Raw genomic sequence first — 25229 nt, 5'->3', positions numbered from 1 at the left:
CAGACCTGTCTCTTCGGTATAGAAGTTAATCTGGCCCCGAATATTCTGAGAGGTTTCAATGAGAAAACCTTGAGGGGTATGTGCAGTGGCAGCAATATGCCGGTCATGTGATATTCCCAATGTCCGCTGAACCTGCCAAGACATTAAAGAGAAGAGCCCCTGATTCATCGCCAAGAAGCAAATTAAGTGGTGAGATTGACACCCCATGATCATCAGCCCAGTGGTTCTCAATCACGGTGCTGCCCAACCCCCTTCTGGGAATTTGGATTGAGACAACAGTGGTGTCGGGTGGGGTGGGCAGGGGCAGCAAAGCCAAACGTCCTGCCATGTTGGAAACTGTATTGTGGGACGAATTGCCCCTAATGCTGATGGCACTCTTGTTAAGGACATGTCACAGACCATACAGCTGGCATGTATCAGTTGGTGTGTAAGATTCTAGTCGTGGAATTGACTGAACTAACTTGATTTTGAGCTCCCTGGTGTTGTCATTGAACACTTGGGCTTATTTCATGCTTGACAGCAAACAAGGCACTCGGTGGACACTTACTGTCAAGCTGGGTCTTGATAGCTACAGTGAGCTGACTATGGCTACTCTTCTATCATAAATTTAGAGATAAGAAAAAGCTCTAATTTAAAATAAAGTTACAGTGGAGTAAGGTCATTATATGTAATCTATTACTCTAAACAAAGATTAGAAAACTAACAGGTTTCTAAGATGAAGAACGAAGAAAACAAACAGCCTCTAACTTTACCGTTGAGCAGACCATCCTTGGGCACTGTGGCCATAAGACAGCAGGGGCGATGAAAGTACCTGGCCCGTGAAGAGGCACCTTGAAAACGTTTACCTTCCTAGCAAACAGGGCTGTCTGGCTGAATAGAGAAATCTTGAGCCAGTGATTCTCCAGCTGCCAGAATTACCCATAAAGTCGAGAGTAAATGTTGCTCTCCCAACTCCCTAAACTGTTCTTTTTGAAATGTCTGGGTCTCTCTAAAGTTCATGGGACTTTCCATTTCCATATATTTTAATATTTTAAAAATGTATTCTCTCCCCTCTCATTTCCACATCTGAGTAAATGTGATGATTCTCTCTCCAGGAAGACACACCCTCTTTGTCCCATGGCTTTGAGCACATTTCCATAGCCCCCAATTAGAGAAGCCAAACCATATGTTTTAGGGATTATTCCTCCATTAAGAGTTTCCATCTACTTTCAGGTCTATTTCATTAATATATAGAGAATCACAGCTTAATAAAGACAACCAGAACCTCACGTTAGTCTAAAACCTGACACACTTTACAAAAGGAAACAAACAGGAAAAAACCTCACAAAACAATTCTCCCATATGGCCAGAGGAGCCCAGGTACCTACCTCATAACTGAAAAAAATGTATCCAGTCTGGTGGGCAAATTGCCAAAAGCATTCTATGCCTCCTGGAGGGATCATGATGGCAAAGTCATATCGATCAGCTCCCCGGAAGAGCGGCTGGTCCCCGGAGCCACTAAGGGGTTCCGTCTTCTGGCTCCTAGCAGAGGTCACTAGGTTCAGAACCACCAGGCCAGCCCCAACAAGCAAAGGGAACATGCTGGTTCCTGGAGACTCCTACAGGTGCACTGCCTGCAGCCCAGTGGAACCAAGTAGTTTAGATAACTGCTGGGGTAATCATTAACTGTACAAGTCACACTTAGGCCAGTTTCAGGGCCACACATAAGTATTCCATAATACACCTGGCATGATACCCCCATGTTTGGCTCACAGGAAGAATTTTTGCTTTGTTTTTACCTAAAAACCTCAGTGGCTTACCAAAGCTACTTCATGGGTGGTAGACAGAATCTACCTCTTCTGAAAAGGTATCTCCATCCTTCCTTTTGGCTGTCATTTTTACAGTTCTTGCTTCTTGGGGATAAATACTAAGTAAGTTTATTTACAGCCATCTGAATATACAGACAGAAGTTGGCCAGGATTTTTCTCTTATTCATATCAAATTGCTAGGTGATATCCATTGCTCTAGTAAAACACAGGGGGCAACATCTGTTTCAGTGGACTTCTTTCTGCCCAATGCTACAGTTTAGAGAGCAGAGCACAACATGAAAGTGTGTGCAAAAATTTAAATGGATGAAGAGTGAGCAAAAGACAGAAATGGACATTTAGAGATTCCAGTGGATGGTTCACCATCCCACAAGCACAGCTGGCCCCGTGGGGGCCCTGAGTGGGCCTCCCACCCTTAGCCACCAGGACAGTGTTTCTGCCAGTCTCTGAGTCCTGCCAGTGTCGAAATGTTTTTATTTCAGCCATGATCTTAACAAAACAGCATTAACAGCTTCTAACCAAGTCTTGCTTCAGAATTCATCGCATTGACCCCAAGTGGTAATACTTGAATTATCACAAGCTAATAAGCAAAGAACAGACTTTATAACTGTGTTCAGTTCTAACAGCGGCCAATTGATGTCACAGTGCTCTGGAGCCACAGTGGCTCTGCAGCAGTCCTGCTAACGTGGAAGGGGGAGACTGGGATAATTTCTCAGTACACAGTGGCACAGGCACCCCCACCCAAGTCCCACAACTGCCACAGTTTTTACACTACTCATGTCATGAGCAGTGACTTAGATTCAACAAAACAGTCAACAGTACATGGTAAGCTGTATAGTTCTGTAGAAGCTGTAGGCTTAGTTTTTTGTTTGTACACATGTCCGTAACACTATAACAACACTAAAGTTAAGTTCAAAAATGTTAATGGACCTGTGCATTTTTCAAATTTGAGAAATGCTGATTAGGATATTTGCCTCCCTAAATGTGTCACAGTTTCACTCTTCTACCCAGAGACTGCCATCTTAATGAGGTGAGAGTTGAGGGAAGAAAAGCTTCTGGATCCGAATCCAATTCAGAGGCAAACCACATGAGATGCAACCAGGTCAAGAGGAGGTGACTGTATGGAGAGGAGATATGTTTTCACTGTAGTTTCATTTGGGGTTAATTGGCTGAAAAACAGTAGTACTAAATCCCAAAACACATAGTTAACAGGTAACAGAGCTGTACAAAATTTCCAACTTGTAACTACAGGATAAACTTTAAAACTTTAGCATTTCTTTACATCTTTCACTCACTCAAAAGTGAGAAAGGATTTGACACAGCTTCCAAAGATTAGAATATCCAATACATTTTGACATTAGCTTTTTAACAGTCAACGTGGTTCAGCAAAACTTGTTTAACATGTATTTATACATGCTGTGCTGCAATTAAACAGCTACTTAAATTTGAGAGAAGCAAGGCTTTAATGAAGAGTGCTACAAGTTATGGACAATAATTAGTTCTCAAATTTTAAAAAATAATTACAGAAAACACTTTACTGATTTTTTTCTTTTTTTGCTAAAAAGACGGTCTTAAAGGATGTCCAAGAGAGACGGCAAGCACAACACAGTACAAAAGGAGAAGGAAATGTTGAATTCCAGTGCAAGACACTAACACAGCACAATTAGGGAATCAGGTGGAAGCAACCATTTCACAAAGAGTGGAATTAGGCATTTATATTCAGTCAGGATATTTTTAAGCTTTAAAAGTCCAGCATAGGAAAGGGAATTGGGAAGAGAGAATTGGGGAGGGGCTAAGCTTATCTACAATCACCAAACACACTGGTTCAACCACATGAGAAGTGGAGGTTAAACCTGCCTATGTAGTCCAGCAAATATTAAGAGCAAATGCCAAGACTAGGTCTAGGTGTTGATGTCACAACAAGCTAAACAGTTTTTAAAGGGACCCTGATTCCACCACAACTGGTCTCTCATTAGCCTGGGCTCATGACGAAGTTCCTTTGCATTTGCATCAGAAGGCCAAAGCTTTACCTGGAACAAGTTCACTCCAAATAATGCTCATGTTGCTGGTTTTAACAGGTCATGGAGTCATAAGTGCTCCTAAGAGACTCCGCCATATCCTAGGAGAAGGTTCTACTGATTACTGGGGATTTAAATTCAAGCAAACCACTGAAGAAGGGAAATACTAATGATATTCTGGCACTGTACAAGCTGTCTGCCTGTCATCTCTGCCAAGGACATAGGGTAGACTTGGCTTTGTCTTTCAGCTCCATGATCTCCAACAGTGATGAAGTGGAACTGGGAGCTCCCCCACATCAGAGGAGGATGCCGAAAATTTTCATCCCAGCCCAGCTTCTGAAAGAAAGAGCAGATTATCGGGGCTATTAATTAGGAACCATACTCCTGTGAATCCTGGGGAAATGAAAGCTTGTTTCAATTCATGCCAAGTCTTTTCATGGTCCGCCAGCGATCCTTAATCATCACAGCTGTTCGGTTAACAAATGGGTAATTTTTAGAAATGGCAGCCCAGTTTCCTTCCCCGAATTTCTGCACTCCAGCCTTGATCCACTCGCTTTCTTCTACAGTCCACTTCTGCAAAAGAGAACCAAAGGATTTATTGCCTGTCTCTCCACTTACTCACATTTTCATACAGTGAACAGGTAAATTCAAGAATCCTAAAAGAATAATCTGAACCCAATAGAAGGCTTTGATACAGATAATAAATTAACACTGGATTTGGATATTTAATAATTTTCAACATCCTGCCATTTCATCTTCAACTAATAATCACTTATGCATTCAAACTTCAAACGTGTGTTGTTCATGGTCAGGAAGATGTGTTAGGTTTCTGTCCAACTAGATTTTGCTTCCAGAGGGTAACTACATGTCATTGATGGGTTCTGCGACTTTAACCAAAATGACATATAACAAAACCAATTTTACCATAGGCTAATTGATATAAACAAGAGTTAAGTTCCTACAGCATCAATCAACATTATAACAAAAAGACATAGAACGAAAGGACGTTATTCAAGGACCTGCTGTATTTAACTTAGTTGGATCATCAGAAAAACAGAAACAATATTTTGCCAGATGCATGGGTCATCTATCTGTGAGATGTGGGTACTTATTTTACTTCTGTTCGACCCACACAATCACAAAAGATTAGAAAAGAGAATTTAAATTACCTGCTTTTTTGTTACACTGGTTGTACTCTCTTCGTCTGGTGCTGCTGGAAAACATTAAAAGTAGACTCATTTCAGAGTTCACCTTTCTCTGCACAAACCACCATAAAAAGATACAGAATGTCCCAAAGGTCCCTGGCTGTTGTGGCTCAGTGGATTGAGCGCCAGCTTGCAAACCAAAGGGTCACCAGTTCGATTCCCAGTCAGGGCAAACGCCTGGGATGCAGGCCAGGTCCCCAGTTGGGGAAGTGTGAGAGGCAACTACACACTGATGTTTCTCTCACTCTCTCTCCCTTCCACTTTCTCTAAAAATAAATAAATAAAATCTTAAAACAAAAAAGAATGTCCCTAGAGGGAAAGCCTGATTCAAATCTGACAATCTTTGAGGAAAGAAAGAAAGGACATCACTAAAGGATGATTTGTTTTGTCCCTTGGAAATCTGTACAAAGCAAATATTTACAAAAAAGTATTCAATAAGTGTTGGTTAATGAGGGATTTGGGGCTCTTTAATAAAACTAACATTTTCTAAAGTTACCAAGGGACTGTGTTATTTAAAACCCTAATACATACATATACTTGTCTATACATATATAACTTCTGCTTTATCACCCCTTGCTAACCACTGTTTTGAAATAACAGTTTTACTGTTTCATGCTAGAATTTTCAAATCCCTGATAATTTTTATGTAAGTAAAAGTAAGTTCAATTCCTTAAACAAAAGAACAAGGTAACAATTATGGCTTCCCACTCTGAGAGACCATGTGAAATCTGCTGAAGTTCCACCCTCCCACCATATAGAAAGAGATCAGGCTTCAAGAAACATGGACCAAAGTAATTTCTTAAAGGGCCAGAGGGTTACAGGCAGCTATACAAGTATAAAAGACATGCCATTTCAAGACAATGAGAGCCAGTTAAAAAGCTGCAAGAAAAGGCAAAGCTGCATAAACATGAAGCTTGCTGGTGTGTCTGCCCCAGCAGATGCCACTGTCCCAACAGTGCTTCCTACACAATGGAGGAAGGTGGCTTGGGAGCAGATTATTTATTTTTAAATTATGAAGTATTTCACACTGTAGTGGAAGCAGATATCTAAAGCTGAAAAATCTGGACTGCCTTACAAGTGGGTGTTTCCTAACTTTTATATCCTGGTGTTTTTAAATATTTAATGGCATTTTTATTGATTTTCTGTTACTTCCCCCATTTTCCCTGTCATCTGGATCTTGCCAACTATGTTTCTGGCACTAAAGTTACTTTTTAAAGTTGAAATTTAGGGATTGGTAATGGATTACTGTCGTTGTGTTACCAAAGTGCTTAGAATCTCCAAAATTAAGGTTTAGTACTTACATATTTCCATAGAATAAAAAATATGTGGTAGGAGAGATTCTAATGCAAATGCTATGAAGTCAGTAATAATTATGAAAAAGCGAAGTTTCTCATCTTAAAAAAAGGTAGAAACTGGTAAGAGATTTTTTTACTTAAAAATGCAAGGAATGTCCTTTTCTAATTAAAAGACTTTAGGAAAACATCAACTACAATTAAATACAGGAGTTATTACAATAAAACCAGGAATTTTCTTTCATTACAAAGTGCTGCTTTGTAATGACAGTCTGCATTGTTTAATGGGAAAGGACATAAACTGACTCCTCAGGAGTCACAATAAGGAACTTACTAAACTTTTTCTGGTTGGGAGATAAGCAGTTTCTGGAACATTTATGTGATATTTACATGCATCTCACACTTCAGCAACTGTCAAGGAGAGTCTCCTAGCTTACCCTGAACATCAAACAGTTCGTCCTCTTCCACCCAAGTCTCTTTTTCTTCAACCCCATTAGAACTGTTCCACTTGCCTTTGGGTAACCTGAGGAGAGATCAGTGAGAGGACAAGTTGTAAAACAAAATCATCCTGGGCCATCCTGTATTCTGCCCTCAGCTCACCTGCAGCCCTTTCTCCTTGTTTTGCTGTGACCCATTTGAGGTTCTCCTACACACAGCTCCCCAGTCCTGGTCAGGTAGCTCCATGTTATCACCCCTCAAGCTCAGCACTGAATACATCACCATTCATTTTCAATATTCATCTTTAATGCTGTCTGGTTTTTCTGCAAATGAGTGATGAAAGCAGTTTGCTTCCTAAGTGCATAGGCTTGAAAAAAATTCCTTGAGTTCCATGAGTTTTCTATGCAATTACCTAATTAAGTGGCTGTTCTATTTACTTTCCTTTGTTTTTGAATTGGATCATATCCCCCAAATGTTATTTCTAAGAATAACTTACTTGTTTGAGACAAAGTAAAGGATGTGTTTTCATTTTCAGGATATTAAAGTCAGCTTAAGTTTCCTGTCTATTTATCCTAGTGCTGGGATAAAAGTGACTTTACCCACTGATTCTGTCATTTTCACCCAAGGAGCTGTTCAGTCGTCCTGCAGACCACCATTGCAGATGAGTGTGTGGTAACCTCCTCCTGCTCCTCCTCTGAACTGGGCATTTACTGTGTGTGCAAATGTTTTGGTACTTTTAAATTTCTCATGTTGTGGAAGGGGCTGAGATCTGGGTCCTCAACCTGTTAATGGCTATGCGACCAGGCAAGTCAGGTCACTTCCTGGTGCTTGTGCACTTTACTGGTGAACTGAGGATTTGAGAGTGGTCTAGAGGGGTCGGCAAACTAAAGCTTGTGGCTCCTGGTTTTTGAACAGCCCTTGAACTCTCAAAAATGGTTTTTACATTTTCAAAGGGTTGTAAGGAAAAAAAACAAGCATATGCAACAGATACATAAGTGGTTCACAAAGTCTAAAATGTTAAAAGTTTTGCTGGCCTTTTATAGAAGTTTTGCATGGGATCCCTTAAATTGCAAAAACCAATAATCATTTTACTTGGTTAATAAATATCTAGTAAGCACTTGTTCATGCCAAGTGCCATGGGGGATAAAAAAATGTAGTTAAGTCATGGTCTTGCCCTTCAGGCAACATACCCTAACCCTGCCGTCCCCTCCTCTTCCACTGGCCCTGCTTCCCCCAAGTCCTGACTGCTCACCTGGCAGCAGGGGCTAGCCACCCTCCCTCTCCCCTTTTCCTCAGCGCCTGTTCAGAAGCCCTCAGTGGTGTCAGACCTTCAGATTAGTTGGGTTAGAGTTACTTGGGGCATAGTTAGAAAAGCATATTACAGAGCATTCCCCTGACCTTTCTTATTCAGTAGCCATGAGACTGGGAATATGTATTTTTAAACATTCTATAGGTAATTGTGATATGAAGCCCAGTTTGAGAACTTCTGCCTCATAGAATATGATACGAAGTCAAGTTCTGGCCCATCTACCCATCCAAACTTTTCTCCCTTCTTCCTCTCTGCGTCGTATTCTATGACATTTTTCAGAGCATACCAGGCTTTTTCATGCCTTTATGCAAAGAGCTCTTGCTGCCTAGAACTCCTAGCCCCCCAATATGCTTGATGACCTCTTACTCCTCCTTCAAGGCCAACTCAGTATTTGCTCCTCTGCAAAGTTTGCTCCACCAATTCTGCTGAGCACTCAGCTCTTCTTCCCTGGAGCTCCCAGTGCCCCTCTCACACACTTCCTTTAGAGCCTGGGTCATGAGATCCCTCTTCTGCAAAGGGCCAGGTAGGATCTTCGGTTTTGCAGGCCTTACTGTTTCTGTTGCAACTACTCAATTCAATGTAGCATCAAAGGTAGCTACAGACAATACAGCCAGACAATACATAAATGATAGATGTGGCTGTGTTCTAATAAAACTTTATTTACAAAAACAGGCAGCAGACGGATTGGACTTGGGCTATAGTGTGCCAACCTCTGCTTTAGAGTATTCATCATACTTCATAACCTTGACACATGACAGAGGTGATTTTGTCTGAAACCCTCACAAATCCTCCCATTAATAAAACCACTGTACTCATGCACTCTATCCATTTTTCTCATCTGTTCATGGGGCAATACCTAGATTTCACAGGATCGCTGGAGGACTAAAGGAGAACATGTATAAAATGAGAATAGAGGAGTGCTGAGCTGCACTTGTTTGGCCACCTGTAGCTCCCTCACTTCCAAATACAGGTAGTGGTGCATGTAGTGCAGATTAGTGCCTGAGTATGTGTCACTTATCGGATGCCACAGTCCCACAGGGCACCTAGCACATGCTGCCAGAGCACTGGTACCCGCACTACAAGAGCAGCGGTAGAGATGACAGTGGCTTTGGGAGACCAACGAGGTGATCTCTTCCAGCAGGGTGACCAAGGGAATTCACGGAGGCGGCAGAATATTTAAGAGGCAGCCTGTGCTAAGTGGTGTACAGGCAGGCCATGGGCCTTTGTATCCAATGTGACCTGGATTAAAAGTCCCAACGCCCAACTTTCCCACTTTTCAGCTCTGTGACTTACTGCAAGTTAATGACTTTTCTGAATCTTCCTCATCTATAAAACAGAGCTAATAATATATCACTGAGGACTGCAGATTCAGTAAAACAATACATGGATGTACATGGCCCACAAAAAGTGCTTCTCTTCCCTTTGAAGGACGGATGGGATTCTGACAAGCAATGATGGAAGGATGATAGTCCAACTGTGGGAAATGACAAGGAGCAAGAATACAGTAGTAGAAACAAACACAGCATGTTCCAGAGAGAGCAAGCAGACCACTTTGCCTGGAGGAAGGATCCACAAGAAGGCACAAAGGGTAGCGTAACTGCCAGGTCAGGGGTCAGGATGGGGAGCCAAATGAAAGCGTTCTAACCGCTGCTCCATAGAACCTAACAATGTGACAGATTAGTAAATATTTACTGAATTTGGCAAGTCTCAAAAGCTCACAGAAGGTATAAAACTGTTAACATTCATAAATCTCTAGTTAGTAGTCAAGGTACTCAGAAGTCTGCTTAAAATGAAAGCAGCCACAAGTAGGGAGCTCCGAAACCCTTCCATCCTCACTCATGCCCTAGTGCAATGCCTGGAAGCCCACGTGTGGGTCTTCGGAACTGGCAGGGATGGCTACGTCGTCACTCCCCACTCCTGAGTCACATTCTAGCAGTCTGGGCAAGCCTTGGTGGTGAATAGCTTAGTTGAAAGTTACTTCATTCACAGAAGCAATACCAGGCCCAACCAGGACCACCAACCAGCCCCCAAACTCCTATAAAGAAGGTCTTCATACTTGGGATTCTTCTCCCTGGGGAGCGGTTGGTTGAGAACAGCAGGCTTGGATGGTGACGATGGAATGACTTCCTGAGAGGAGTCGAGGCCTGGGCTCAGCTCAGTACTCTGACTATCCTCTTCCAAAACCAATCTGCTTATTGTCATACGCTTGGTCTTGGGCTGCAGTTCAGAGCCACCCTCTCCCTCAGCAGGGGCTGAACTTTCGTTTTCATCTTTTCTCGGTCTCTTGTTTTTGAGGGCTGGCGATGATGGGGATGTTTTATTAGGAAGTACCAGATCTTTCTGGTCCAGTTTTGAAAAGACTGCCTCAGAATCTTGTGAACCGGACAGAGTCTTGAAAGCTGCTTTTAGAGTCATAATTCCAAAGGTGGTAGGAGTATTCCGTAGCTGCCTACAAACAAGGCAAACATACAAAGATCAGTTTAATCACTGTTGATACTTTTCCAAACAGCCACAATATTTTCAAAGTGTGAAGCTTCATATTAGCAGAGGATTCCTCAAAGTGACAATTTTTCATTAAAAGAGATACAGAGAGGTTGCTTGATACAACATTTATTTATAAAATCTTCCATTTAAGTTGAACTATGGAGTTTTAATTCCAAATCAGAGAACCTTAGCAGAATGAGGGCCAAGGATACTCCTTCCAGAGACCTCTTTAGTCTGTATGAGGTCGAACCCATTAGTCTACGGGCTAATGCAGTGTTTTCCTCTATGTAAGAATTCTGCACAGTGACTAACAAATTCAAGTACATCTGGACAACCTACTGATAATCCAGCAATTTCGCCTTGAAGTCTGAACTCTTCTTCCATCTGTCCCAGTCCAACTCTCAGGTGACAGAAGTGAAAGACCAGTCTCCATTCTGCCCATTTTCTCCTACAATACACTTGTGAGTGGGATCTTGAGAATTCGCTAAGAAGTGTGCCACACTGACTTGGAACAATGAGAAACTGCCTTTTCCAAATGAAGTTCATCTACCATTTGGAATAGCTAGCATGCTTTAAGTAAAAACTGTTAGGAGAGAACAAACTGGCAACCTGTAGGCCAAACCCAGTTGGAAGATGTCTTCTTGCCTAACCTATGCAAGTGTTCTTTTAAAAACTGGACAACTGCCAACAGTAAAAAACTGGGAAGGCTAAAAATAAAAAATGAGACATCTCACACAAAAATCTGAACTGAAGCTTGGGCATCCTTGGACAGTTTCACACAGCAACAATCACGAGGCTAAAAAGCATGCCGTCTCTGGTTCACAGTTCCATGAAACTCTCCATTTCCTACCAGGCCCCAAAGGCATCTAAATTTTTGATCCCTGCTTTCACAACTGGCCTTGGGAATCTGATTCATAAGTCTGAACACTGTATTAGGAGGTCAGATATCAACAGAAAATACCGAGTAGATAAGAGCGAGGCAAAGAGAACAGGAGGAAAGAACCTTTGAGGGATAGCGAGTCGGATGTCAGATCCAGGCCTCACAACCCTAATTTTCTAAGGGTATGCTCTGTAAAACCCCTACGCCTTGTATGAGTAACCCAGTAGTAACATGTTAGGAGATCAAATCACCAGAAGGAACTAACTGATCTTGCTCTAAGGAAGAGACTATGTTTCAAAAAGACCACACCAGTGTTTCACCCAAGATCACAAAAGGGCATATCTCTCACCTCACAGGTTCTCTGGGTGGCTTTTCCACAGGCTCTGGTGCTGGCTGTTTTTCTTCCTTCACTGTAGTTGATGCAGCAGATTCAGATTTCAAAGCCTTTTTGGCCATCTGGGAAAGGAAGGACATCATTAGGAAGTGGAAGCCACAGAATTTCATTAATTTTCTGCTTCTATAACCATGAACATCCTCAATATGCAAACACGTTCACCTACAAATCCAATGTAGGCATAAACTAGAGGGAGCCATAAAAAGTAAGAGAACTTCCAAGAATGATCTCAATTTCTTCCTTCTTTTTAAAAAAAAAACGCTACAGTTTCTATGCTAAAGAACTCAGTTTGAGTATGCTAACCATCTTGACATTGCAAAAATTCCTCATGGGATTTTAATTCGCATTTCCTCTTTCATCCCTCCAATCTCATCCCTAATCTAGTTTTTGAATCTCAGATATGCCTTAGGGGTCATGTATAAAAGGCAAACTTTTTTCCCCCCCAAACTTACAAAAACAAATGTTTATATTAATGTCTTTTAGTTTGTGTATAGAATTTTTTATGACTGTATGTTCACAAATATGTCTTGCCTTTTGACCACTCTTTGAAAATCCTTACTCGTACCACATAAAACCCAGAGTAGACCCATCTTGCTCTGACTCCAACTACTCATCTGTCTCCCTCTGACAGAAGTGTTACACATTTCCAATCAGTCCAGTATATTCCATTTCAAACACATGTTTGTAACAAGTGATGTCTTAGAGTTGAGAGTTCTAACCTCACACAGAAACAGTGGAACGTTATCTTCCAGTTACCTGGAATACAAATGAAAGATTCCTAGGCCAAGCTCAAGTATCCTGACCCTTACTCCTTGATTATTCCTAACTATCCGCTTTGCAAATAATTTGAGATTTACCAAATGACTGCTAGGATCACTGACACTATCCTAATATAGGCCTTGCACATCTACTGTTATGAGCCACATCTTCAATACTCTCAGAATCTTGGTTTAAAAAAAAAAACAAAACTCCTACTCAGTTTTCCCTTATCACAGTCCACCTAGGACAGACTGGGTTCTGATTTTTTTACAAACTGTCTTGAGCCTCATTGTTTCCCTTCCTTATTTTTATCTCTTTGATCCCGTTAAAGAATGTCTTCATTTGGCTTCTTTTCTTGGCTATGCGTTCTTCCTGTTAACAACCCCATCATACTACATCTAATAAACCACTCTTCTTTCCAAATTTAACTCGAATTTCATCTCCTCTGGGAACCACCATCAACTGTAACGTGAATGTTCTGCTTTAACCACAACACATTAATTGCATGTAGAGGAGGTAAAATGGGAGGTAAGGGAGACTGGGTTTGTTTCATTTGCCTCTGCCAGGATCTCTGCTTCTTATACTGAAGGTATTTAATAAAGGAAGATCGTGCATATAATTCAGTCTTTTCCACACATTTACTCTTTCACTCCTAAAAAAAGTCTGTCCTTTTTCATTGCCCGCACATCCTCCAGACCAGATCAAGGTTATGAGAAGAGAAGGCCAAGGCCCACCGTGAGGAGGTAGGGCTCTGCATTATCCAGGTGACTCTCCAGGAAGCGCAGCATCTTCTGCTGGAAGGTTTCATAGGAAAAGTTCTGGATAACAGGGTGGGCCAAGTTCTTCTCACGGATAATGTTCAGGAGATCATTTCTCAGCTTCTACACAAAGGACCAATATTGGCAACATGAGAAAGGAGAACTGCAGTAAAAATTCAATGATGATAACTTGAGACAACACTATCATAGGTTTCACAACACTCTCAAAGAAAATCACTGGCACACACATGAAGGGAAGCCCACCATGAAGAACGGGTCAATAAATTAAGGATTTTTTTCCCCTGGGTTTTGCATGGGTTACTATGCAGCTGTAAAATAATGATTTAGAACTTAGGTCCTAAAGTATCTTTATACATTTACAGAAAGATTTCTTTCTTTCTTTCAATTAGCAATAATTGTGCCTTGGATAAATTTCATTGGCTACGATAGTGCCATTGTGCAAAGCTCATAAAGATTTTAAAGCTTTCCAACTCCTGCCCCCACTAAAACACAAAAAGAATAAAGAAGCTCTGTATGTGCTGATATAGAATGATCTCCAAGATACAGTAGGTGAAAGAAACAATTTACAAAAATGCTCAAATTAGTTTGTAGAATATGCTCACATATGCATATACATGTATGTCTGTATATACACATTCTTGCACACTTTTTTGCTTGCATATACATAGAATGTCTCTGAAAAGATAAAAAGCAAAAAATACTGGTAGTCTCTGAAGAGAGGAACAAGATGGCTGAGTCAGAGATTAAGAAATTTTCACTAAGTTCTTTCATTGTACTTCTTGAATTTTTTATTATGTACATACATTACCTTTTCAAAAACTAAAATTTAAAAGAAAAGGAAACAAGAGGAGGGTCCCAAAAGAGTACCAGAAAATGGAGTTAAGTCCTTACAAAAGCAGATTCTCAAGCCTCAGGATCTGCATTTATGGAAGTAAAGTTAGAAGTGTTACAAAACTTGATAGCTTGATACTTGCCTTGGTGTTGGTCACTGAAATAAATGTTCTGTCACAAACCAGACAGAAATGCGCAAGTAAATGACTTATATAAATTTGTCTAATAAAAAATAAATTTTTCAAAGCTATTCTAATAGTAAGTTATCCTGGATATAAAGACAACACACTAAAGGTGCTGAACATTTAAAGATGAATATTTAGATAACATTCCTAATGGAGAACCCTTTCTCTGTTTTCCCACTAAAAAACAATGAAAAGGATTTAAGTCTTAGAAGCAAAATACAAATTTACCTGAGTTGTGGGGTCCTTGGACATATGTTTTTTCAAAATCTTTGAAGCTTTTTCAAATTCTTTATTTTTGATACAAATAATGACAGCCTACAAAAAGGGGGAAAAACCTTTTTTTAACTGTTGTAATAACAGGTGTCATGAGAATATCAAATATCAAAATAAGCTCTACTAAAAAGTAAAACTGAGTATTACATCCCCATGAGCTTTTTCACATTCTATCAGATTCCTGTACTCAAAAACTAACAATTATTATTCAAGTGTTACAAACAACTGTAAGCTCTCTTTCCATGTATAGGATAGTAGATTTTCAGCACTACACTGGAATTTTTAAAAAAGGATCAGGTACAGCAAAATATGATCCCCTAGATTACAGACCATTTATGCAATCTGAAAGGCAAAATGGACAGGAGTCATTCCAGGTCCCCAGAACAATTAGTTCTGTTCTTTTAAGATGCAAAAGCTTTGATGTAATAGAGGGAAAGAGGGGAGTATATATTGCAAAAAACATTTTACAGTGACTTGCTGACTAGAGTTCTGCTAGTTCCATTCAGAAAAGGCCTGAGGCCAGTTCCGTAGAAGAACTCTCACTACTGTACACCCCAGCTGGCAACTCCAGTTACAGTGTGCAGAGAGTTACTGGGACGGGCAACCCCAGCTCATCCACAGGCAGCAGCGAAAGAGAACAAAGTTCCAGTGAGGACATCTCATCAGTGACAGAAAAAGAAGAGTCCTTGGGTAAAAAGAAACCCAAGAGACTGTATGTAGAGGAAAATGAACAGTAATTGAATATTAAAAAGGGTATTTTAAAAATATGTACTCATTTTTTAAAAAATTAGAAAGGCCAGGGGGAAACTGGGAGTACTTGGAGTTATTTAACAAGGTAATGTAGCTGCCTTACATCCTGTCTCAAGAGAGGTCTCAGACATACCTCACATACAAAAGGAAAGAAAAGTGGTTCACAGATACTTTCAGTCTTCACAGGAATGAATGCAGGGAGAAACAGACCAAGAGTAGGAGGAATAGCAAGGGAATTCAGTAAGTACTAATCTCTGGTAATCCCGTTAACATGCCGAGTACAGCCCCACAGAGCAAAGGAAACTGGTGTCAGGTGCTCCTGAATGCACAAGCCTAAGTTCTTGTTGCCCATGGAGTATGAAGTCAGTCTTTTCATTTTGATCAGATGACCATATTCACTTTTACATCATTTTCAGCAGAGAAACTATACTAAAACTGTATTTACTTTCTTGAACACAAAGGTTTTTCTTTTTATAAATCAGTTACATCCTATCATACTTTTAAATTTTATTTACCTTGCATACAGTAAAATTAAAGTTTTTATACTGTTGAGTTTTAACACATGTATTGCCTCTTGCAACCACAATGTGAGGATAAAAAAACGAAACCTCCCTTGTGCTGCCCCTCTGTAGTCCTGCCATCCTCCATCCCTGATCTTTTCATTGTTGTCTCTTCAAGAATGTTAAATAAATGGATTCATACAGTACAAAGTACTTATTTTTTTTTAAAGGACATAGCCTTGAGACTACCTTCTTTCCCTGAGTCTATCTTTGATATCCATCTATGTTGTCGCATCACCAATAATTCCTTCGTTTTTATTGCTGAGCAGTATATCCCATCCTATGGAAATCTACCATTGGCCTATCTATTCGCCTATTGAAGGACATCTGGGTTGACTGCAATTTTTGGTGACTATGAAGAGATGCTAAAACATTTATGTACAGGTTTTAGTATAAATATAATTTAATTTCTTTAAGATAAATACCCAGAAGTGGGATTGCTGGGTATTACGGAAAATATAGGTTTTACTGCTTAAGAAATAGCCAAACTGTTTTCCTGAGTGGTTATATACCATTTTGCATTCCTATCAGCAATGTATGAGAGTTCCAGTTGCTCCACATCCTAACTAGCACGTTAGTGTTAGTATTTTTTAAAGTTTAGTCACTGTAATAGGTATGCCCTAGTATTCAGTGGTTTTACTTTTTATTTCTCCATTGACTGATGTTGAGCATCTTCTCATGTGCTTATTTGCCCTCTGTATATTCCCTTTGTGTGTCTTTTGCCATTAAAATAGGGTTGTTTCTTTCCTTTTGAGAGTTCTTTGTGTATTTTGGATACAAATCCTTTATCAGATATAAAATTTGCTAGTATTTTTTCCTAGTCTATAGCATGTCTTTTCTTAGTAGTTTTCTCAGAATGCAAGTTTTAAATATGATGAAATCTAGTTACCATTTTTTCTCTTATGGATCATACTTACAATGTCGTATCTAAGAACTTTTTGCCCAAATCCAGGACATGAAGAATTTTTTCATGTTTCCTGCTAAAAGTTTTATAGCTTTACACTTTACATTTAAATTATGATTCATCTTGGGGGTTTTTTAAAAAGATTTTATATTTACTTTTAGAGACAGGGGGAGGGAGAAAGAGGGGAGAGAAATGTCAATCAGTTGCCTCTTGTAGGCTCCCAATTGGGCGTGTGCCCTGTGACCTTTTGGTTCACAGGCTGGTGCTAAATCCACTGAGCCACACCAGCCAGGGCAGATTATGATCCATTTTGAATGAATTTTTCTCTCAGATGAGTTTTAGGTCAAGGTTCATTTTTTTTGCAAGAGGACGTTCAACTGTTTCGATACTGTTTGTTGAAGACTATCCTGTTTCCATTGAATTGCCTTCATGTTTTTTTTTGCCAAAAATCAACGTCATGTTTGTGTGGGCCTATTTCTGGACTCTCTCTTCTGTTCAACACTGATCTACATGTCTCTAGTCATTAGTACCATAGCTTAACAGGAATTCTTAAAATTGGTTAGTGAGTCTTCCAACTTTGTTCTACAGAACTTTTATTTTCGTACCTCTCCCCTAACATTTTAGAATCAGTCTATATCTACAGAAGATCTTACTGAAATCATGATTATATTAAACCTAAAGGTCAACTGGAGAAAAATGACATCTTAACTATGTACTGTAAAGTTGTCCAATCCACAAACATGGTATATCTTTCCATTTATTAGGTCTTGATTTCTTTCATCAGCATTTTGTATTTTTTCCACATACAGATCTTACACGTTTTGTTAGACTTACACCTAAATAGTTTTCTTTTCTGGAGCTACAGTAGTTTCCCGTGGTCAACTGCAGTCCAAAAATATTAAATGGAAAATTCTGGAAATAATTCAAAGTTTTTAAAATGGGCATTGCTCTGAGTAGCGTGATGAAACCTTAGGCTGTCCTGCTTTATCCCACCTGGGATGTGAATTATTCCTTTGTCCAATGTATCCTTGTAGTACATGCTACCTGCCTGTTAGTCACTTAGTAGCTACCTTGGTTATCAGATTGATGGTCCCAGTATCATAATGCTTGCATTCCTGTAACCCTTATTTTACTTAATTATGGCCCCAAAGCTAAAAGTGGTTATTGTGGAAATTAGCGTATGCCAAAAAGATGCTATTAGTGTTATGCATAGGAAAAAACATAGTATATATAGGGTTTGGTATTATCCATAGTTTCAGGTGTCCACTGGGGATCTTGGAATGTATGCCCCGCAGATGGGGGCGGGGAGGATTGCTATATTGTAAATGGCTCTGTTTTGGTGATTTCATTTCAAATCCTTTACTGCTAGAACATGGAGATGATTGATTTTTGTGTTGATCTTATATCCTACTATCTTGCTAAACTTAGTATAGCTTTTTTTCTTTTTGTATATTCCATTGGATTGTTTAAATAGAGGGTGGGGGAAGAGTAGGTTTACAGTTATATGTATGCAAAAGTTTATTCTTGTATTAGTATTTCTTAATAATTCTATAATTTTCCATACTAACTGTAAACCTACTTTTGCCCTACTCTAAATATGGTGATATCATCTGCAAGTAAGGACAATTTTATTCCTTTCTAGTCTGTTGCCTTTTATTTCTTCTTCTTAACTTACTGTACTAGCTAGATCTTCTAGTATGATATAGGATGGAGGTAGTGAGAGTGGATTCCTTGCCTTCTTTTTGGATCTTAAAGACAAAGCATTCACTCTCCACCATTAAGTATGATGTTAGCTGTAGGTTTCCTGTAGATGTCTTTTATCAGGTTAAGGAAGTTACTTTAGTTACTTTATTCCTGGTTTATGAGTATTTTTATCATGAACTAATGTTGAGTTTTGTAAAATGCTTTTTCGCCATCAACTGATATCATCATAAGGTTTTTTTTTCTTCTTTAGGTTAATAGGGTAGATTACATTGATTGATTTCCAAATACTGAACCAGCTTTGCATTTCTGGGCTTTAGTTTCCCTACCATGCGACACACTAACTGCATCTGTATCCAAGGCTAAGCAACAGGATGTACAGTGAAAATGATGGAATTTGCTCCAAGTTCTGGGGATCAAAGCTCCACTGCCATAGAGAAAAGGTCCCTTCCCTACTGCCACGTCATCACCGGGCCACTGCTGCCACCGCTGCAGCACTGCCTGGGTGCTGGGACAGAAGAGAAGGGAGAAAGCGGGGGAAAGCAAAACAAAACAGGGATTTCTCGCACCCTTTCTGACCCTTAGATGATCTCTTTCTTGCTCTTCAGACCAGAGAGAACCTCTCGGAGTTCTTTCTGTTCACACCTGGAATGCACTTCCAGGTTTCAGAAGCCTTCAAGTCCAGGCTGGAAGATACCAGACAAGGAAAAAAGGGTAAACTACTCATCACCAGTTTGGTAGACTCAAATTTTGGTGTTCTTCCCCGTCTGCTTACTACCATTTACATTCCCAAGTCCTCAGAGAGCTGTTCCATACATTCTATGCAGGACTTAAACTTGCAGCATTAAGGGAAGCAGAAGAGAGTATGCCTTATCCATTCCAGAATTGGAACACAGGCCCTATTATATTTAGAAAGGAAGTGTGAATGCTTTCAAAATCTAAAAGCCTGCCTCCAAAGTTTGTGCTATAAGCTTATCTTTTTAAAGCTAAGTATTAATTTCCTCTGAAGATTTCTGTTAATTAGGTTAACCATTGTTTTTTCACTTGAGAGTATTCAGAAGTGTAATTTCTTCTCTTTATGTGTTTATTAAAGTTCTGGGGGTGCAAGCGAAAGCAATGATCTCTTGCTAACTTAAACAAATGGCAATTCCAAGCACAGATTTTCAGTAGATATGAGATAGGTTTATGTTTGGGGAGAAAAGACAGAAAACGCAGAGGAAGGAAAAACCAAATTCACAGAAGTGAAGAAAGGCTAAAGAGGTAAACTCAGAAAGAAACCAGGCTGTTATGGGAAGCAGGACTGCTCAAAGCTTTGACCAAGCTTTTTGTTTCAAGAATTAAAGTTCTAAGGAGACTGTGTCATACTCTAGCCCCCAAAGTGGGATAAAGTGCTAAAAGAAAATCAATGTGCTGTTACCAAGGTTCAGGGAGAATGATGCACAGCAAAAAGCAACAAATCAATGCTTCTCTGAGAACATACCATACATGTTATTCCCTCCTGTTTTGGCAGAAATCTTAACTGAGGAATGTCTCTTTTTTGAGAAAACCAATGAAGTCTCAGTATCATTAACAGCTTACAGAAGCAGTTCTCAAACTTTCTGGTCTTGAGATCACTTTATACTCTTGAATGCTACTGAGGATCCCAAAGAGCTTTTGTTTACATGGGTTACATTTGTTAATAATGACCGTATTAGAAATATAAAACTGAGGAAATTTAAAGATATTTATTGTCATTAAAGATAACAAAAAGCTCATTACAAGTTAACATAAATATATCTTTATGAAAAATTATTATATTTTCTAAGACAAAAGTTTAATGAGAAGGGTGGCATTGTTTTACATTTTTGCTATTCTCCTTAATATTTAATAGAAGATGGATTCTATATCTGCTTATGCATTCATTCTGTTGTTTTAGTTGAAATAAAAATATATAAATATATATACATAAATACATATAAAATCTGGCCTCTCACAAATATGAAGTTGGAAAATGGAGGAATATTTTAATAGCGCTTTCAAAAAATTACAGCTATACTTTGACTCTACACCAAAGCGTGGCAAGTGAACTTTTCATCATCTGTTACATTAAAATGAGTTGCTCTATCTTGTGCTTTATTTTTATTTTTTTTAAAGATTTTATTTATTTTTGGACGGGGGCGGGAGGGAGGAGAGGGAGAGAAACATCAACGTGTGGTTGCCTCTCGCTCATCCCCTATTGGGGACCAACCCACAACCTGGGCATGTGGCTTGACTGGGAAACTGGCAATGAACCACACCAGCCAGGGTCTACCTTGTACTTTAAGTGGGTATTTTACCCACCAATGATTTTTGTAATATAATGCAGCTTAATCATCTGGAAAATATTGGTTCCTCGAATTATGTAGATCTTCCACATATTGACAAATTCATTAAAAAAATTTGTTAACTCAGAGCTGTTAATACCACCATCAGTCTTATCGGAAAAGTTGAAGAATTGGGAAGCTATCATGCACATGAATACAAGTTTCTCAAAATTCTAATTTTCACTTGAAAGCTTGAATTTTATCATTGGCAACAAATACTGTCAATTGTTTTCCCTAAAGTGACAAGTTCATTTTGTTCTTTCTCAAGAAAATGACTGCCAAATACCCATAGCTGAATAACCAATGTTTATCAGTTCTTTCAAGTAAAAATGGTGTTCCATCAAAGCAGCTAGGTCAGCATGCAACTCGATCACACTAGTGCTTTTCCTGAAGACAGCCATCATGCTTGCAGCCAAAATGCTTTAGGCAAACTTCCTATTTTGTCACACAAAATAATGAAAAGATGTTTACTCTAGGGTCTAGATTTAATAAAATTAGTAATTTTTACTGCTTCCTCATAGATATTCTTAATCAAAATTGGCTTTTAAAAAAACTGCAAGCATGTGGCAATAAAGAATACAATGACTACAGTACAATTTACTATGACTGCCTTGATCCTGCCAGGGCACCAATTTTACCCATCATTGCTTTTGCATCACCGTGCAAATGTCAATACGTTGAAAAAGTCAACTAATGTTTGGCATTGTTATGAAAATTGTTTTTGACCTGTTAAAGGATCCCCCGAAGACCTGCAAGAGATTCCCCGACCATCCGTTGAGATCTAACTTAAGAAAAACTCACCTGATAAACTTATTAAAATAATCCAATATACTTTCAAATAAATTGTGAGACACTTTAAAAAGCTGAAAATGAACGAAAAAGCCTCATTGAGCCTAGGCATCCCAAGGTATTTTCCTAATGATCATTAACAGATTTTGTGGTCCTAAATGAGAAATGGGGGTGAGGGGGACTGAACAAATGATACAGTATTATTTAGTAACTAGTAGATCAAGGTAATTTTGGTAGCCAGTCTCTAAGATGGCCCCCAATGATCCCTACTTCCTGCATAGTCCCCATGCCATACACTAATCTGGAGCTGGTCTGGTCTATGTGATCAGTAGCATATGGCTGAAGTTGATGATATGTTACTTCTGACATTAAGTTATAAAAGCTTCTGTCTTGGTCTCATGTTCTCTCGGATCACTTGCTCTTGGGGAAGCAAGCTACCATGTTGTAAGCAGCCTGAAGTCCCCAGCCAACAGCCATCAAGGGAGCAAGTCCTGCTAACAACTGTGTGGGTGAACGTGGAAGCAGATCTTGCAGCCCTAGTTCAATCTTGAGATGACTTCAGCCCTAACAGCCAGCTTGACTATAATGGATGGGAGACTTGGAGCCAGAAATACTCAGCTAAACTATTACCACATTCCTGACTCTTGGGAACTGAGAGAAAATATTTAACGTTTTAAGCTGCTAAGTTCTGGGGTAATTTGTTACACAGCAGTAACAGCAATACAGTAAGTATAACAAAAGATTAAGTTATACCTGGAGGAAAATGGAAAAGCAAAAGGGAGTCAAAGTAAGAAAATGGTTAACTATGTTAAGGGAATTTAGATTTTACGAATAGATTTTTCCTAATGAAGCTCCTAAACAAAAGATCTATGGACTTAAAATAATAATGAAATAATATTCAGCTGAAAAATGAAAGATGAGGACAATTCTATAGCTCTTGTGTTCTGAAGGAGTTTTATTTCTGAATTAGCTAGTTACTTAATTGGAGTTACAAGAATTACTCTCTACTGGTGCCATTTCTTCCCATCCAAAAGCCATCTTGAAAATAGGCATGGATTTCTCCTCCCTTGCTAATGTGTCCTTTCTGGCATTTCCCCTCCAATACAAATTTGACTTACCTATACTAAAATTCTATTCTTCGAACTGGAGTTGTCTGAGTGTTCTTTGTAAGACCAAAAGTAGTTTCTGCCAAGGTCCTTAACTGAATAAATATCTGCACCTCACACTCACTATTTGTTTTTTAACAGGATACCTGAGTACACAGCCTAGAGACAATCTTCACTGCTAAGCAAGGCTTTATCCTCAGGCCCCCACACCCACCCCATCCTTTTAAGGGGTGATCTTTGCTTTTTTTTTTTTCTTCTTTCCTTCTTACCAGTATCCTTACTTTCCACCATCAAAACAATGCTGAGCTGTTGTTCCTCAGTCCCCACCTCTGAATCTGCTTCCATATCCCTAGCGTTTGTTACTGCCAAACAAAAGGCTTTTTCTGACTGGTTCTCATGGCCACTTCTATGTATTAAGTAAAAATAAGTTCTACTACTTGAAGCTACCCAAGCTGTGACACAGTCAGCAGTCCCAAATTCCTAGACATACCACTAGCTTTTTTTGTTGTGAAGAGTTCTACCTGTGCCAGCCTTCTACCATTACTGTTTTCTAACTGGCTCTGATTATCACAGCACCTCTGAAAGTCTGTCCACGGGGATTGTTCCCTAAGCCTCTTGCTCCGCAGATAACTGCATAGCTCAAAGTCCCACATTTCCCAAGGCCCCAGCTCTTCTTAGTTTATTATAAATAAGGGTGACCAAACCACTTACTTCTAACCCTTCCGCAAACCTCCTAAATGGTGCGTAACAACCTCCAGTCTTCAATGCCAACCCATTTCCTATGTACTGTGTTCCCACTTGCCTGGGCCACAAGTAGGACTACTAAGCTGAGCATCTACCATTAATGGTTCTTTCCAAATTTTGGCTGAGAAGGGGTTGCCTGAAGAGCTAACATCTCTGTATATGTTCATGGGTTTGAGTGTGCTGACTTGCTCTCTCTCTACCCTTTTTTCATCTACCCCACACAAAAAGATAAGCATTGTATCTTCAAAGACCTCCGATTTTTGTTAAAAGAAAAAAGAAAAAAGAGCCTTACAGCCTCCTTGACCAGTTTTCTACTGGATTCCACCACTGCCTCTGTCAGTGTAAATTCCGTTTTAATCATCTCCAGCACATTGATAGCTGATTCCAGGGGTGTGAGCTCAGCCTCCATATCAAAGGAACAGTCTAGAACAAAGAGCACAGCTTTCATGTTAAGCTATTTTCTACAGAGCATAAAGGTTATGTCCACAAATACATATATTTAGGGAAAAAACTATGCAAATATAGTTAAGATTTGCATTTAACTGCTCACTCGCCATAGGCTGACAAACATGTTAGGGGTTCAAAGTCAAATCAATGAATTTGAAATGACTTAATAATTTTCAAGACAGGTAAAAATTATTTTTTAACAGATGCATTTGCATCTCAAATATTCAGGATATAACACGTCCTACTCAGACACAAGCGGCCAGAAACTGTAGACGGGTTTGCTAAACAGCTGTCAAGTTCAATTCAGAAATAAAACGTGCTCCTATTCTGAAAAAACACTCTACTATGGGGGGAAAGACGTGGCCATCTTAACACAACTCACTTCAGATAGCAGCAAAGTTGGGACGAGCAAGAAACAGGTGGGAGGAAATTAGAAAAACAAAACAAAACAGAAAAGCAGGCAAGAGAATCTCAACTGGAGAAAACTAGAGTCAAAGCATACTCATTCTAGAAGGAAGAAGACCACACTGTGATCAAAACACAGTAGCGCACCTTAATCCCGAATCTTTCAGTTCTGAATGTAAATTTGATAACAGAGTAATTCTAAGCCCTGAGAACACAAACATAACCATACCTAAATTTTCCCCTTCTTCAATGCGCGAAAGGCACTGCATAACCCGCAGCAGCCGGGACACGGTGTGCTCCTTCCCCAAAGGCCTGACAAGCAAAGCTAGGAAAGAAGACATCATTGGTTTGGCGATCCCTCTCCCCAACCCCCACAGCCATCCCCAACACCGGGGCCCCAGAGATCCCCTTCCCAGACGCCCCAACCTCCTTCCCCGGCCCGGCCCTCACCCTGCATGATGTCCCGGATCTGCCTGAAGTCCCCGTACCGGCTGCTTCGAAAGGCCCGCAGCGCCTCGTAGAAGTAGAACTTGAGCACCCAGCGGTTCACCGCCTCCTCCAGCCGTGCCTCCCCCGCGCCCCGCTCCGCGGCGCCCCCCAACCCGGGATCGTGCCGCCCCCGCCGAGCCCGCCCACTGCTGCGGGACGCCCGCCGGCTTGCCGCCCTCCTGCTGCCGTCGCTGCTCCCGCCTCCTCCCGCCATCGCGTCCGTTCGCCGCGCACCCTCCCCGCCCTCCCGACCGGGCCGCTTCCTCGACTGTGACGCCGCTGGATCACGCACGACGTCCGGGCCGGAAGCGGGACCCCCCGTCCCGGCTCCCGCGGCCAT

General features: G+C 40.2%; 3 protein-coding genes across 5 annotated transcripts in view; 1 reads left to right on the top strand and 2 right to left on the bottom strand.

The window, feature by feature from the left end:
* Positions 1 to 1595, bottom strand: part of TMED6 (transmembrane p24 trafficking protein 6) — a 4968-nt gene extending 3373 nt beyond the window's left edge. The window contains exons 1-2 of the mRNA XM_054579261.1: positions 1368 to 1595; positions 6 to 132 (exon numbers count right to left, since the gene is read on the bottom strand). Coding sequence (XP_054435236.1) covers positions 6 to 132; positions 1368 to 1580 — 340 coding nt within the window. The 5' untranslated portion in view covers positions 1581 to 1595. The remainder of the gene's footprint in view (positions 1 to 5; positions 133 to 1367) is intronic.
* Positions 1 to 19448, top strand: part of NIP7 (nucleolar pre-rRNA processing protein NIP7) — a 25918-nt gene extending 6470 nt beyond the window's left edge. Inside the window, exon 5 of one of the 3 annotated variants that reach the window (XM_054579262.1) lies at positions 19176 to 19448. In XM_054579262.1, the coding sequence (XP_054435237.1) occupies positions 19176 to 19415 (240 nt within the window). In that variant the 3' untranslated portion in view covers positions 19416 to 19448. Of the gene's footprint in view, positions 1 to 3883; positions 3919 to 4071; positions 4148 to 19175 lie in introns of those variants that run through there. The other 2 variants (XM_054579264.1, XM_054579265.1) reach the window with 2 other exon arrangements.
* Positions 4215 to 25229, bottom strand: TERF2 (telomeric repeat binding factor 2). The gene is made up of 10 exons (XM_054579260.1): positions 24851 to 25229; positions 24630 to 24725; positions 23841 to 23971; positions 14608 to 14694; positions 13319 to 13465; positions 11781 to 11887; positions 10124 to 10516; positions 6758 to 6843; positions 4993 to 5036; positions 4215 to 4396 (listed from the first exon to the last, which is right to left on the bottom strand). Exons 1-10 carry the CDS (start codon positions 25227 to 25229, stop codon positions 4238 to 4240), a joined length of 1629 nt encoding a protein of 542 aa, XP_054435235.1. The 3' UTR covers positions 4215 to 4237.

This window comes from Pteronotus mesoamericanus, unplaced genomic scaffold (assembly GCF_021234165.1).
Source record: "Pteronotus mesoamericanus isolate MK-2021 breed Mesoamerican mustached bat unplaced genomic scaffold, CSHL_Meso_final contig_52, whole genome shotgun sequence".
In the NCBI taxonomy this organism is placed as follows: Eukaryota; Metazoa; Chordata; class Mammalia; order Chiroptera; family Mormoopidae; genus Pteronotus; species Pteronotus mesoamericanus.
This window is presented reverse-complemented; position numbering and strand designations above follow the sequence as displayed.

Coding starts and splice junctions, on each gene's coding strand:
- TERF2 (XM_054579260.1), bottom strand. CDS start 25,229: ATGGCCGCGGGAGCCGGGACGGGGGGTCCCGCTTCCGGCCCGGACGTC. Junction 11,888..13,318: donor CAGAGCCCTACCTCCTCACG/GTGGGCCTTGGC, acceptor TTCCTTTCCCAG/ATGGCCAAAAAGGCTTTGAA. Junction 10,517..11,780: donor CCACCCAGAGAACCTGTGAG/GTGAGAGATATG, acceptor CCTTGTTTGTAG/GCAGCTACGGAATACTCCTA.